Raw genomic sequence first — 15,877 nt, forward strand, 5'->3', positions numbered from 1 at the left:
GCCGGAGCTAAAGGACTTTCCCTGGAACACTGCCCACGGCCTCTTTGTGCCGGCTTACTCATCTGTGCAGGAAGAGGTCCGATGGCTCACTTACAGCCGGGCCCTTCGGGTAGGGAGCGGGCCCCTCAGGGGAGGCCCAGTGTATCTGAGTGGATCTCAGCCGGGCAGGACTAAAGAAAGCAGTGCTGAGCCGGCCTCTTGTTTGGACAGGGCCTCATCGACCTGCTGCTCACCGTCTTGGCTATCGACCTCTGGGGACGACCCAGAGGAGAGAGCAGCTTGTTGGGACACGCGGCCCGAACACAGGACCCCCCCCCCCCCCCCCCCCCCCCCCGACGCAAGTGGTTCAGGAGGTAGAGTGGGTTGGATGGTAACCGGAAGGTTGCCAGTCCGATCACCCGCTTCAACAGTCTGGGCTTCCGAGTGTTGAGGTTTCACTGAGCAAGGCACCTCACCCTCACTGCTCCCGACGAGCTGGCTGTCGCCTTGCATGGTCGACACCGCAGTCGCTGTGTGAATTTATGCATGAATGGGTGAATGTTAGGCAGTATTGAAAAGCGCTTTGAGTGGCCACTGGTTAGAAAAGAGCTGAATAAATGCATTTATTTACCATTTACTTGTTCTGCTCCATGTATACATATACACAAATATCAGTCACTTCCTTAATGATGTTGCCAGCATCTCCCAGCTTGCTCACACTTTGAGAAACATCTGACCGTTCAAATGATCCACATAGAGAAGACACTGTTCTCTGGGACTTGTAACCTTCTATAGAGAAGATCAACGGGTAATGCTAGGTGGAGTCACTTCCTTAATGGTGGTGCCAGCATCTCCCAGCTTGCCCACACTTTGAGAAACATCTGACCGTTCAAATGATCCACATATAGAAGACACTGTTCTCTGGGACTTGTAACCTTCTATAGAGAAGATCAACGGGTAATGCTAGGTGGATGTTTCAGTTATCTCAAGTGGAGATCTGAATGTTATAGCTTCAGTGAATTTGCACGCCTTGCATCATCAGGAAACGATGAGTCCTAGTCGTTTAACCTCTTAAACCTGAGGTTCCCCAGATTTGGGAAGACCGTGATCACTCTCGCAGCAAAAGGCATACAACACTGCCCTTATTATGTAGAAATAGTCATATCAAATTAAACATGATTAAACATGAGAAACCCCGCTACAAGCACATATAAGTCATTTTTACACACACCAAACACAACTCAAACAGTAAGCATATTAATTAGACAATTAAAATTAGGCTGGAGCTGAAGAGGTTAATATCATCTTCTTTAAGAATTAACGCGATTATTTTTGGTTTGAAATGTACTCAGAAACATTAACCTTCATGTAGACGCAAACCTCAAGGCTAAAGGGATCTGGGTTAATTGCGCCGACTGCAGCAGCGTAGAGAGAACTCGGCGAGCCTTGCATTACTCCTGCTCAATCACAGCAGCTCAAAGGAGGGCGTGTGCTCCGTGGGCGTCAATCAAGATCAGCGAGGCAGCTCGTATGTTCCCGTCATTGTTTCTCATCGCGTAATGGCTCATGGTTCTGGCAAGCTTACACTAAAAAGACTTCTAAAGAAGAGGTAGAAAAGAGAAACAATAGAAAGTGTTTTAAATCCAGTATTTACATCAGCGCTCCTTTCGCACAATGGAGAGGATTCAGAGGGAAGGAAGACGGTTTGGATCTGACGCAGAAGTTGCCTTTTATCTGCTGGACATGTAAGTGAGGTGACAGATTCTGTCACCAACAGTTCAATATTCGTTTTTTAAGGACTGCCTTCAACATCATTTCAATGCTGGTCATGTGGTTATCAGCCAGTTGTCAAGGTGCATTAAGATTCAGAAAAGGATGTTTGGTGAAATCAATTGCAATCTCACCTGATTTCGGTCTATTGATTTCGTTGAAGCCGGTTTAATGAGTGGAGTCTGTGTTCCCGCTGTCACTGGTATCACGGCAGTGTGTGATTATCTAGGCTCACATTGTTGAGATGGGAGATAGTAATGACGGTAGGCCGTTGGGGCGTTTAGGGAAGTGCATACCACACAACTGCCTCAGATAACACCCCTGAGTCCTTCCAAGACAGAGCATAAGATGTTTAGTAATATACTTTTGGACATTTTACTGACAAGTTATTGAGTAGTTTTGTAGCGGATACATCCCTCTGTGATATGTCAGCATACATTTTAGGTCCTGTTTCCATCACTTTAAACATGATCCACCTCATTTCGGTCCATCTCAGACCTCATATTCGACCTGATCTCGGTCCCTCATTCAGAACTATATGGGTGTTGGGTCATGTGAAATCCTCCATGATTGCGTTCATAACGTTCCTCATAACCCCACTCCAGACAGACCACTGTCCCTAGTCGGCCCACTTCATCAGACCCGGGCCTCAGCCACTAATAACCCTTCATTCACAACACTTGAGAGCAGACAGAAAATCAACAAGGCAATGGAGACGGACGCAGACAATCAGATCCGGCCCTCAGGCTGCAGGCTGGCAATATGCTTTCCTCCTCTCCAAACGTGTGTGTGTGTGTGTGTGTGTGTGTGTGTGTGTGTGTGTGTGTGTGTGTGTGTGTGTGTGTGTGTGTGTGTGTGTTCTCCTAATCTAACTTGGCTCTTCAAACCTACCATAGGATCGGCATTCACTGCATTAAAACAAGCCAATAGAGGAAATAAACAGTTGTTTGTATCCACGGCTAAGCCCAGCCACACAGCCAATGGTTCTGATCTGTTATCTCCAGTGGAGAATGCGTCCCGTGTGTCCAGAGGAATCCAGTGGTATTGTCCCCGGCTGTGCATTTGCGCCCTGCGTCATCAACCGGCTCGCGTTGTGATGCCCAAAAGAACAGCTTATTAGGCATTGAGGAGAATCTAATTGATCAGCTGACTATAGGGCAGGCAGGGGGAGTGGCTTGTGTTTTCTTAAAGAACACACACACACACACACATCAGGTATGCACACATATCAGACACGTACAAACAAACATACACGCGCATATCAGAGACACACACGCGCATATCAGAGACACACGTGCGCATATCAGAGACGCACGCACGCACGCGCGCACGCACACACACACTGTTTACAATAGGTTCATCTTGGCTTCATAAGGCCATCTAAAACAGTAAGACCTCGGGTAAATGGCTCGTATCAAACAAAGACACCACTGCCACCACTTCAACCAGCCATATTGGGTCCGTTGTCGGTGCATTACCCCCCCCCCGCCCCGCAGAAGTGTGTGACTGCAGGCACATGGATCTGGCTAGCCCACCACAGGCTAATCTATATGCTAATGGGAAGATCATAATCAATGAGGCTTGTGCATGGTCGCTCGCAATCAATTGCACGTAGTGTGCCGGGTAGCGTCTGAAAATGGCTGTATTTCAGCCCGCCAGACATTGGGGTGGCATGTTAATGTGGGGCCTCAGACAATGAGGGTGCTATCACACACACGCACATGCACACAGTCACGCACGTGCGTGCACACATGTTAATGAGGGGTTGATTGAAGAATTGATTCACATTAAGTATTTCTTTATCCTAATACGTCGATCATGTTTTGGGGATTGAGTTTTTCTGTCATCTTATACCATTATTATTAACTATTATTTTCAAATAATCTCTCTAAACTGGCCCTATTGGCGTACTGAATCATTTTAGCGCTCCATTTAATTGTAGTTAGTTAGTGTGGCTGGTTAGAGTGATTTGGTTAAGGCTGTAGCAGAATTAGGCTAATCTCTAGGAATGGGTTTAGTGAGCCATCCCTGCTCACACGGCCTGTGTAAGCCGTGGGGTGTTAGTGTTCTGGGTTAGCAGAGAGAGAGAGGGGTCTATTCCACTCCCTAGTACTCAAAGTCTCATCCCCGCACATCCACCGTCATTAGTGTCCCAGCGTTATGATAATGGCCTCTGACACACACACACACACACACACACACACACACACACACACACACACACACACAACACACACACACACACACACACACAGATTTCTGGTAAAAGGAATCGCTTGACGCCAGTGCTGTCTGACTCTTTAAAATGTGTTCTATTCCATCATCCTACCCATAATGCATCACGGCTGTCTTTATAAGCACGCTCATTTGCACGTTTATGCACTGTTTTTGCATGCTTCCCCCATAAAAAAAAAACCCATCTGCACCGGGGCTCCGGTCCCTTAGCATAAACGCCTCTGTGCAGCCCTCCAAAATATGCGCTCCCCGCTTGAAGGGGAAGAGGGGGAGGGGAACCACGGCCGTCGTCTTCATTAGAGGGGGATCGCGGCGGCCAATCAGCGCGCGGCTCCCGCACGGGGATTCCGTAGGCACCCCGTTGGCTGTCGCTAGGATACCAGATAATCAGGAGGCAGGCCGGGGGGGGGGGGCTTGGTTGGTGGAGTGGGGTGTCGATGGTGGGACGAGCAGCTCAGCCACTGCGCGCTGCCGGGGGGGTCGACGAGAGCAGCTAGCGGGGGTCTAGAGCGAGGGTACGGCAGCACCGCCACGGCAACACGCGAGCACACCGGCGCAGGAGCAGGAGGAGCAGGAGGAGGAGGAGCAGGAGGAGCAGGAGGAGCAGGAGACAAAGAGGAGCAGCAGGAGCAGCAGCCGTAGCGCTAGGAGTAGCATCCCGGGCTAGGACAACAACAGGATCCCGGGGGATGGGGCACTCTACCCCTGCATCGCGGCGGGGGGGAGGGAGGAGGAGGTAGGAGCAGGGAGGGTAGGGTGCTTTGTCTCGGCAGAGGAGAGGAACCCCCCCCCCATACAGACACACACACACACACACGTTGTCTCTGGTTGTGCGTTCAGCAGCCTCTGAGTCCATAGGCTGTGCCATGCTGTATTGCTATTGATCTCTCCTTGTGTGTGAGGAACGTGTGGCTGTGCTGTGCTGTGGTGTGATGTGGGTCAGCGTCTCGGTCGGCGGGCTGTCAGAGGGGGAGACGGAGCCTCAGGACCGACTCCTTCCTTCCTGCCTCACTTCCTCTCGTGTGGCTGTTTTATCTCTGAAGGAGAGACAGTCAGTCTGTCTGTCTGGATCCTAACAGGCAGATCTCCCCCGGGTTGGGGGGGGGGGAGAACCTCTCGGCGTCCTCCTCCATCACTCCCCCGTCTCCTCTCTCCAGTCTTCTCTCCCTCCGCTGGCAGAACCCATTCGGTCGTTCCGTGTCCGGCTGTCATCCAGAGCCGTCACAGAGCCGGCGTTGTCGGGTTCTGGTGCCGGGCCGCTGAGGCGTCACCTGATGCTGCGTTGTCATGGTGACGAGTCTTTCTCCCACGGTGGAGGGAGGAAGACTGTTGTTTACCTTTTTAAGTGCTGGTGTTGAGTTGGAGGGTCATCAGTGTAGAGAAGGTGATGAGGAAGGGGGGAGGGGGGGGTGAGTGCCTTGGGAAGGAGGAGAGGGTGAGGGGAGAGTGAGGGGGGTTCCTCAAGGCTGCTGAATGAATGAATGGGTGCTCTCTCAGGGACGCTGACAGAAGGGGTCATTGGACGGCATCTCTAGAGAGATCTCTGCTTTTCATTCATGGCGAGGCACAATGTGTGTGTCAACGGCCTCTGGTGTGGCTGCTGCTGCCTTCGGGAGCGCGGGCAGGAAGGCTTTATTTACACCCCAAACCCAGCGGACATGTTGAGCTTCATACCAAACGGAGAGACGGCCGCTTGTTTACCCAACAACCAAACAACCAGACGGACCGGGGACACAGGGCTCGTCGGGTGTGAAATCGGCACACTAGGGTACAGCTTGCTCCGTCTTCTGGTTCTGCTTTTGTTGTTGTTGTTTTGCGGTTGTTGTTGTTTGTGGTTATTGCAACCCGCGGTTATTTTCGTCCCAAGTTCTCATGTTACCATACTGGGTTCTTCACTTCCTGCCGTCTTGTCTCGTTCTCGCTGCAAAGATTGAAATCTAGGTAAGATAAGATATCTTAAATCAAGGCAATATATCCCTGCTTTTTGTCTGACAAGATATTTCTTCTCAGTTTTTATGTTGGAGCAGTTCACTTTGTTTCCCGCTATTTTATTTAACATTTTATTGCTGGTTCTGAGTAACTAGAATAACAAGAATTCTAAAGCTGTTTGTTTTCCCAGATTCTCAGGAGAGCCGCGTTGTTTACTTAGGTTTGGCTGGTTTAGAGCAGGACTTTGCTAAGGGTTCTCTGGTCTAGAGCCGGTCTTGTCTTAGGGTTCTCTGGTTTAGAGCATGACTTTGCTAAGGGTTCTCTGGTTTAGAGCATGACTTTGCTAAGGGTTCTCTGGTCTAGAGCCGGTCTTGTCTTAGGGTTCTCTGGTTTAGAGCCGGTCTTGGCTAAGGGTTCACTGGTCTAGAGCCGGTCTTGGCTAAGGGTTCACTGGTTTAGTCCCTGGCTTGGCTAAGGGTTCACTGGTTTACAGCGGGGCTTGGCAAAGGGTTTCGCTGGTTTAGATCCTGGTTTGGCTAAGGTTTTACTGGTTTTGATCCTGGTTTGACTAAGGGTTTACTGGTTCGGAGCAGGGTTTGGCTAAGGGTTCTCTGGTTTAGAGCCGCTCTTGTCTTAGGGTTCTCTGGTTTAGAGCCGGTTTAGTCTTAGGGTTCTCTGGTTTAGAGCCGGTTTAGTCTTAGGGTTCTCTGGTTTAGAGCCGGTTTAGTCTTAGGGTTCTCTGGTCTAGAGCCGCTCTTGTCTTAGGGTTCTCTGGTTTAGAGCCGGTCTTGTCTTAGGGTTTTCTGGTTTAGAGCCGGTCTTGTCTTAGGGTTCTCTGGTTTAGAGCCGGTTTAGTCTTAGGGTTCTCTGGTTTAGAGCCGGTCTTGTCTTAGGGTTCTCTGGTTTAGAGCCGGTCTTGTCTTAGGGTTCTCTGGTCTAGAGCCGGTCTTGTCTTAGGGTTCTCTGGTCTAGAGCCGGTCTTGTCTTAGGGTTCTCTGGTTTAGAGCCGGTCTTGTCTTAGGGTTCTCTGGTTTAGAGCCGGTTTAGTCTTAGGGTTCTCTGGTTTAGAGCCGGTCTTGTCTTAGGGTTCTCTGGTTTAGAGCTGGTTTAGTCTTAGGGTTCTCTGGTTTAGAGCCGGTCTTGTCTTAGGGTTTTCTGGTTTAGAGCCGGTCTTGTCTTAGGGTTCTCTGGTTTAGAGCCGGTTTAGTCTTAGGGTTCTCTGGTTTAGAGCCGGTCTTGTCTTAGGGTTCTCTGGTCTAGAGCCGGTCTTGTCTTAGGGTTCTCTGGTCTAGAGCCGGTCTTGTCTTAGGGTTCTCTGGTTTAGAGCCGGTCTTGTCTTAGGGTTCTCTGGTTTAGAGCCGGTCTTGTCTTAGGGTTCTCTGGTTTAGAGCCGGTTTAGTCTTAGGGTTCTATGGTTTAGAGCCGGCTTAGTCTTAGGGTTCTCTGGTTTAGAGCCGGTCTTGGCACCACCAGAGGAGGCAGATCCTATCTGCTGCTGGTTTGGTTTGAAGCCATTCAGCCTGGGCCCCTGCTTCTTAATCTCCGCGGTAATGAGGGGAAGGAGGACGTTCGTCTCCCTCCCTCCTCGGCCTAATTACTTCCCTCACACTCCCACACATGTACAAAGAGAAATGCAAACCAGCTTGCTGAGGCAGCACGGTCCTACAGGCAGAAGGAGGGCAGCCTGACGGACAGACGCGCTCATTCACTACTCCCTTCACCCGGACGGTTAACCTGGGGGGCAGGAACCCCCGACTCCCTTCCTCCCTCTCCCACGCTCTCCCTCTCTCTCCCTCTCCCAGCCGCTGGGCTTCCTGAATCACTCGCTTTGTGTCTCTCACTTTCTCTCTCTGTCTCTGGTTGTCTCACTTGCTCATGCTTTATCGGTCCATTATCTTGCATATCACTTAGTTCCTCTTTATCTCTCTCCTAGTTTCTCTATCACTCTTAGTTTCTCTCTCTCTCTCTCTCTCTTAGTTCTCTCAGCCTCTGCTTCTCTCACTCGCTCATGCTTTATCTCTCTCTCTCTCTCTCTCTCGGTGTCTGTCAGTCGCTCTCTTAGTTCCTCTCTCTATGTCTTTCTCTCTCTGTCTCTGTCCCTCGCTCCCTCCCTCCCTCTCTCTCTCTCTTAGTGCCTGTCTGTCTGTCCCTCTCTCTCGGTGTCTCTCTCTCTCTCTCTTAGTTCCCCTCGCTCCCTCTTTCTCCCTCTTAGTTCCTCTCTCTCTCACCCTGGCCTCCATCAAGTCCTCTCCATCTGCGCTGTGGTGAAGGTTTGGACTCCAGGACCACATTCTCGCTCTCTTCTTCCTAACCCCTCTTCCAGCGGCGGGCTCCCCTTCCATTCATCCCCTAGCGCGCCTCCCTCGCAGGCCTCTGCTTTGGCCCGCCGCCGGGACAGCTGACGTGTGTTTTTTAAAAGGCCATCCGTGCTCTGGGCCGCTGGGGAGGGCCTTTAACCCAGATTACCCAGCATGCACTGCCAGGCCTGAAATACAGCTCTTAGCTGGCTCTGTAGCTTGTGTTTTCGTCGTTATGGGGACAAGGAGGAGTTGTTGATTTATAAAGGTTTTTTTTTTTTGCAATGCAATGGATTGATGCGTATGCTACCTATCGCTGCCATCTTGGTTTCTTTCTTCTTCTCCTCCTTCTCACTCACTTCCTCTTCCTCTTCCCGCGGCCCCGACAGGCACAGGAGAGCCATTCAGAAGAGCCGGGGTTCAAAGGTCAGGAGAGCCGAGGGCACCATGGAGAGTGAGCCAGCCGCTCCCCCCTCTATGGCCGGCACCGGCGGTCCGCCCCCCCCATCCTCCGTCGCCTCCACCACCAGCACCACCGCCGCCGCCGCCGCCGCCTCCAGCAGCGGCGGCGGTGGGAGTACTGGGGCTGGGGCAGCCCACGCCAGCACCACCAGCGGCAGCACCAGTATCCTCCCCAGTAGCACCAGTACCAGACAGGCCATGCCTCAGATCTCCGTCTACAGCGGGATCTCGGACCGCCAGACTGTTCAGGTACGCCTCTCCTGAACTTCAGCGTCGGACGAGTGCGTACCGATAGAGAACCGAGCATTAGAACTTGGCGTAGCAGTCTTGTTCTTATTGAAGGATTCTCTTACGACGACGACAATGTGCAGTCAGTTCACTTACCGTAGACAACATATTTTTTTCCGAACTAGATCATTTCCATTTTGATGGTAATAATACATTTGTAAACTTCTTATTGAGCGTGAGCAGCCATGTCTTTCCGACTTGGTAGCTCGAACGCGCGTAGGTCGGAGATGGCGCCTTTCCCATTCCGACTTTCCCACCTCCGGGCGTTAACGAACGCAGCATAACACTGCACGTGTTTGTGATGTCCTGTGTAGTATAGTAGCTACTCATGTGATGGTATCGGCTCGGCGCATAGATCGATACCGATACTGCAATTCAAGCGGTACCGACACCAGTATCAGAAATTCCCCGATGCTGCAATTTTAGCAGTATCAGGGGAATTTCCGATACTGGTATCTGTATCGAAACAACTTTAGGGGAAATGTGTTGACGTGTCACGCCCTCATTAACCCACAGCCTGCGGGGCTGATAATGCGGTGATGTGGTGGAGGCGGTGCAAAGGTCAGCTGGGAACTGGCTTCAGTGTCTCGGTCGCTGGGCTACCACGTCGTTCTGCTGACACCTTTATCCTATGGGACTTGGATTACACGTTTGGATAATTAATGTGATTCATTAGCGGCTGGGTAGGGCATCTGGCTCTGGTACGCACACACACATCGGGAGGGTTCGAACTCACAACCTTCCGACGGTCGTACTTCCTTACCACTAGACTGTGCTGGCCCTGGTTCCAGTGCTGTGTCCAGGGCGCAGGCGACCCGCACAGGGAGGCAGGCGCCCTGCCTTACAGTAGCAATGTCTTAAACAAATAATACGAACTGTAACCATCAAAGTGCAGATTCAGAGTACCCAAGTTCAACAAGATCAGACTGACACACTCTTTTGTGCATCAATCAATCCACATGCTCAACACTGAATCAACCTCTAGATCAAGGAGAGGGTGGAGGAACCTTAACCTTACCCTGGGCGGTAAGGCGCGTTGGCTGGTAACCAGAAGGTTGCTGGTTCGATCCCCGGCTCCCCCTAGCCGAGTGTCGATGTGTCCCTGAGCCAGACCCCTCACCCTGACTGCTCGCGATGAACTGTCGGTGTGTGAATGTGTGCATGAATTGGTGAATGTTAGGTCATATTGTAAAGCGCTTTGAGTGGCCACCGGTTAGAAAATCTCTAAATAAATGCAGTCCATTTACCCTTTACGATTTACCCTGGTCTACTGCCCTCCTTTTCTAAGACCAACACAAGGCGTTCAGAAAAGCTTGACCTGCCAATCAACAGAGTTAGTTGAGACTCTCTTGGCCAAGAGAGTCTCAACGACGACGTTCCAGCAACCCGCAACCCGACGCACCTTCATCTAAAGCGCTCGGGTTGACCCCTCGATGACCCCTCCTCTACACAGCATTATCTTCTTCTAGGTCGGGACAGCCCACGGGGGGGGGGGGGGCGGGCTGTCAGGGAGAACTGTTTTTGATGCGCCTTTTTTACTCCTGACACTGTCACATGATCCGGAGTAATCCCCTTCCACGCAAAATCCCTCCCTCTCCGCCAGAACCAATAGGAAGATTAGCAGGAATTCAATTGACCTTTGACCTCGAATCCCCCCCCCCCCCCCCCCCCCCGAGGTTAGCCTGGTGCGTCTTCTGTAGGCTGAAGGACTCCAGGGTCAGCCCGCCTCCTTCTCGTTGCCCCGGTAACCGGGCTAGGGCTGTCAGTCAAACAAAGAGAGGTGCTGCTGTCGGTGGAAGGGATTAACTCGGCCCAGGCGTGTGGAATCGCTCCGTCTGAACCTGTAATAACCTGTTTATATGCAGGAGGTGTCTCCTGACACCACCTCTTATCTAGTCCTATAAGAGTTGTGTTGTGTGTCATATAGTGGTGCCGTGTGTCGCACACTGCACCACTGTACATGGCCCACCCAGTCACAACCCCCCTCCCTCAGGACAAAGATACAGGTCCGTCCATTCAGAACCTGAATGGACGGACAAAAAGGCTTTGACCCCCCCCCCCCCCCCCCCCCATCAGACAGTTCAGGTCCTCGTGGTTAGAAACTCTCTGCTTCTTAGGGAATCTATTGGATTTTGGAGCACATTGGAGATGATGGGATTGGGACCCTTCCCACTGCTTTAAACACGCACTTGTTTATTCTCTTGTACTTGGGGAAGGTCGGCATGGCCGGAATACGACCTACGTGCGTTAGAGCTACCACGTCGGACAAACATAAATGCATGGACGCTGACCTCCAAGAATGCAGATGTATTATTCTAACTGTAGATTATAAATGTCAATGATCTATACATTGCCGTCATCGTAAGAGAACCCTTCAATAAGAAGTAGTGCTGTTAGCAGTTACAATGCTGAATGCTGAGTATATCGGTGTACACTCCGTATCGGAAGTCTCTCATGGGCAGCTCCCATTCTGCGGTGCGTGGCCCCGGGGCTAACCTCTGTCTGTGCTTCAGGTGATCCAGCAGGCGTTGCATCGGCAGCCCAACACCGCGGCCCAGTACCTGCAGCAGATGTACGCCGCGCAGCAACAGCACCTGATGCACAGCCTGAGCACCGCCCAGCTGCAGAGCCTGCAGGTACACACACACACACACACACACACACACACACACACACACACACACACACACACACACACACACACACACACACACACACACACACACACACACACACACACACACACAGCCTCAGAGCCTGCAGGTACACTCACACACTGATTATCAAGCATGTTTATGATATCTCTTTGATATCTGTTACTTTTTATGATATTTGCTATTATTTATGACATTCATTCACACATGAACATCCATACTTTAATCTCACTCACTCACTCACTCACTCCACCCTACTGCCTCCTTCCCTCCTAAGGTTTTATAACTTAGATATTAGAATGATATCACTAGTCAGTAAAGTAAGGCCGCTTCATTATAAATGCGAAGCAGCAAATACCTTGGTAATCATTTGGGAGAAGCTTCAAAGGAACCTCACTTTATTTTTAACTCTCTCTCTTCCTCTCCCTCGCTCCCCTCTTCCTGTCTTTTTCCTGTTCTTCTCATCTACTTGGTCTGGTCTCGCTCTCTCGCTCTCTCTCTCTCTTTCTCTGCTTCTCACTCTTTCTCTGCTTCTCTCTCTCTCTCTCTGCCTCTCTCTCTCTCTGCCTCTCTCTCTCTCTGCCTCTCTCTCTCGCTGCCTCTCTCTCTCTCTCTCTCTCTCTGCCTCTCTCTCTCTCTCTCTGTGTCTCTCTACCTCTCTCTACCGTGCACCAGGCCAGTATGGTGGCTGGCAGGCAGGGTTCCTCCCAGAACGGCACCTCGTCCCAGCAGGGGGCCTCCTCCCAGACCACGGTGAGTTGGAGGAGGCTCAGGCCCTGCTCTGGGCCCTGAGCCTCCTCACCTCCCTGGAGGAGGAGCCTTATGAAGCTGGCTTCCTCCTGCCACTCTTTATTCCATTATATGTATACAGTGATATCGCAACCCTGCTACATCACAGCACTAAATCACAATCTGGCAACACCATATCCGCACGTTACCAATGTTAACTAAGGTATGGCAGAATAGGACGCATTCAGATGTTAAACAGAACCTGGGCCAGTGAGAGTATATCAGTTCACAGTGAACAGTAAGCAGTACACACTGTGTACTGCAATACCTTTGATTACTTAAAAAAAAACAGATTAGACTATTTTTTATTCTAGAAACGTCCCACATTTCTTCCATTGCAACATTGACATGAATCCATCCCAACATTGCCTCATGTGACACGGTTTCCACCAATAGCGCCTCTCCGTTCTCTCGAGCCAGGTGTTCTGAGCTTTGGCCAATTAGGAAGAGGCATTCTGGCAGCTGTGATGGTGTCAGCCTTGTTTGTTGTGTTTGCTGCTGTCTCACGGTTCTGTCCCTAAGGATACCCAGACTGTCTAGTGTTACTCTCTCCATCCCTGGATCGATTCCGCTCTCTCTCAGCAAACATCTGTCTTTGTCTCTCTCAACCTCTCTCTGCTGTTTGTTCATTTCAACAGGCGTGTTTTAGTTAGTTTGGAAGCTTCAGGTCTAGTTAAAGAATTAGGGGGCATTGGGCGACTGTTTCAGTGCCCTAATGTCCCGTCTGGGATGAATAAAGATGAATAAAATCTTACAGTAGCAATGTCTTAAACAAAGAATACGAACTGTGACCATCAAAGTGCAGATTCAGAGTACCCAAGTTCAACCAGATCAGACTGACACACTCTTTTGTGCATCAATTAATCCACATGCTCAACACTGAATCAACCTCTAGATCAAGGAGAGGGTGGAGGGACCTTAATGTTTGTCTTCTATGTGTTTGTGTTTTTCTGTTTTCTGTTTGTGGTGTGTGATGTAATGCCCTACAATGTACACTATGGACAATTAATGTTACATGTATGTTTTAAGTCACAATGGAGCAACTAAATGGACGCAAAACAAATTTCAGACCTGTCTGACAAATAAAGGATATTATTATCTTAACTGGCCCGTCATAGCTTAATGAGCTTGGTGAATACATGAATACACTGAGGATGAACGCATGAGTCATTGAGAAGATGAGCGATCCTCGACCCTCTCACCCTCTCACCGTTCTAACCCCGCCTCCGTCTCTGACTCCGCCCCCCAGATCAACCTCACCACGTCGTCGGGCGCCGCCCAGCTAATCAGCCGCGCCCAGAGTGTAAGCTCCGCCCCCACCAGTATTTCCCAGCAGGCCGTGCTGCTCGGGAGCCCGTCCAGCCCCACCACCCTCACCGCCAGCCAGGCCCAGATGTACCTGCGGGCACAGATGGTGAGACACGCACGCACGCACTCACTCACTCACTCACTCACTCACTCACTCACTCACTCACTCACTCACTCACTCACTCACTCACTCACTCACTCACTCACTCACTCACTCACTCACTCACTCACTCACTCCCCCATGTACCTGTGCCCAGATGGTGAGACACGCTCACTCAGTCACTGACTGACTGTCAGCCTTTGAGGCCTGATGCGTGCGTCCGCCTGTCCTTCCTGTCCAGCCCTCCACCCTCCCCGCTGTTTGTTAGCGTTGGGATAATAAACCAAACGGCTGTGAACGATGCGTCGCTGTACTGAGGGGGGGGGGGGGTTATGTTTTTAAACACAAACATTAAAGATCTGAATGTGAGAACAACTAACGAGAGAAAAACACTCGAACCCCTTCCGAGCGGAGGACGCCGTCGTTACTTTTAAACGCCCCCGTCTCCAGCGGCAACATCACATGTTTTTAATATTCCCCTTCTTCATTAGTGTGTTTTTATCCCCGTCCCGACAGCTCAGCGTGGTTAACCGCTGACGTCTCTCTCTCTCTCTCTCTCTCTCTCTCTCTCTCTCTCTCTCTCTCTCTCTCTCTCTCTCTCTCTCTCTCTCTCTCTCTCTCTCTCTCTCTCTCTCTCTCTCTCTTCTCTTCCCCCCCCCCCCCCCCCTCTCGTCCTGCTGGCTCTTACAGCGCGGGCCCAGGCGGAGGCTGTCTCATTAGCGGGCGGGCTAACCGCTCTGCTAACGGAGTGTGGCGCGGTTGGCAGCGTCTGACACGCGTCTCTCTGTTCCCACTGCCACTCGCTCGGAGCCCTGCTCAGCTCCAAGGCACAGGCACATACACACACAGGCGTCAGGTTTCATGTGCCGCCTGTCAAAGCCACAAGCTTTACTGCTGGCATGACGGCGCGTGTGAAATGTGCAGGCGATGCCCGTTCAGCCGATGTACAGACGTTGATGTGGTGGTGCAGCCGGCTCTCTTTATGTTAAGGCAACACAGAGACAGACTCACACACACACAGAAACACAGACTCACGCACGCACGCACGCACTCAGACACACACACACACAGAAACACAGACTCACGCACTCACATACACACGCACGCACTCAGACACACACAGACAGACACTCATAGACTCACACATTCCCACTCACAAACTCACATACGCACGCACTCGCACACAGACACACACAGACAGACAGACACTCACAGACACACACATAGACACTCGACGCACTCACATGCTCACGCACGCCGGCACACCTCTGTAGCCGAGTGCTCTCGGGCTGTGAGCTTCTCGTTCTGAAGTGAGGCACTCAGGTACTCCAGTACCTGATATTGAATTACAGGTACTCGCGTGCTGTAGTAGGTTCGGTTTGAGAGGCTGGCCCGCGATGGAGTCACTATGACGCAGTTTTGGATTCACTGCGTCCATCTCTTGGGGGACAGGGTGAAATGTGTCTCCTCAATCGAGGCCTTTTGATTTATTCATCGATTTTGTTATATTTGATTTCTTGCTTTTTAATGCTTTCACAGTGGTACCTTGGGCTTTGACTGAATGACTGTTTCCTTCCTTTTCCATTTTTATTCATGGTGTACCATTTCTTTAATGTTTCCATTTCCCAATACATTCCATTAAGGCAAGACTTCAATCCTGTGTGTGTGTGTGTGTGTCTCCGATGTGTGTGTGTGTGTGTGTGTGTGTGTGTGTGTGTGTGTGTGTGTGTGTGTGTGTGCGCGCGTGTGCGTGTGTGTAGCAGGTAGCCAGGAGCCTGGGCCGGGCCGTCCCCCTGTCGTCTCAGCTCATCTTCACGCCCACTGCCACGGTAACGGCTGTCCAATCAGAGAGCTCCGCGCAGTCCTGCCAGGTACCGTGTCCCCTGGCAGCGCAACCCATGGACCGGCTTCAGCCAATCAGAAACTGAGGTTACTTTAGTGGGCGTGTCCCATTGGCTGATCAGCATCTCGGACCAATTGAGTTAAAGAGCTTGCTTTGCTGATTGGCTGATCAGCATTTCTGATCAATTAGTCACAGGGCTTGCTGTAGCAGGATTTCCTGATTG

The 15,877-nt window shown here is 51.1% G+C and overlaps 1 protein-coding gene across 1 annotated transcript in view; it reads left to right on the plus strand.

The window, feature by feature from the left end:
* Window positions 1-1,599: 1,599 nt before the first annotated feature.
* The window catches only part of LOC307083748 (polyhomeotic-like protein 2), a 34,088-nt gene continuing 19,810 nt past the window's right edge, over window positions 1,600-15,877 (plus strand). The window contains exons 1-6 of the mRNA XM_079747701.1: window positions 1,600-1,724; window positions 8,600-8,921; window positions 11,474-11,596; window positions 12,290-12,367; window positions 13,653-13,817; window positions 15,572-15,682. Coding sequence (XP_079603827.1) covers window positions 1,654-1,724; window positions 8,600-8,921; window positions 11,474-11,596; window positions 12,290-12,367; window positions 13,653-13,817; window positions 15,572-15,682 — 870 coding nt within the window. The 5' untranslated portion in view covers window positions 1,600-1,653. The remainder of the gene's footprint in view (window positions 1,725-8,599; window positions 8,922-11,473; window positions 11,597-12,289; window positions 12,368-13,652; window positions 13,818-15,571; window positions 15,683-15,877) is intronic.

Source organism: Pollachius pollachius, assembly GCF_949987615.1.
Source record: "Pollachius pollachius genome assembly, chromosome: 12".
NCBI classification, from domain to species: domain Eukaryota; kingdom Metazoa; phylum Chordata; class Actinopteri; order Gadiformes; family Gadidae; genus Pollachius; species Pollachius pollachius.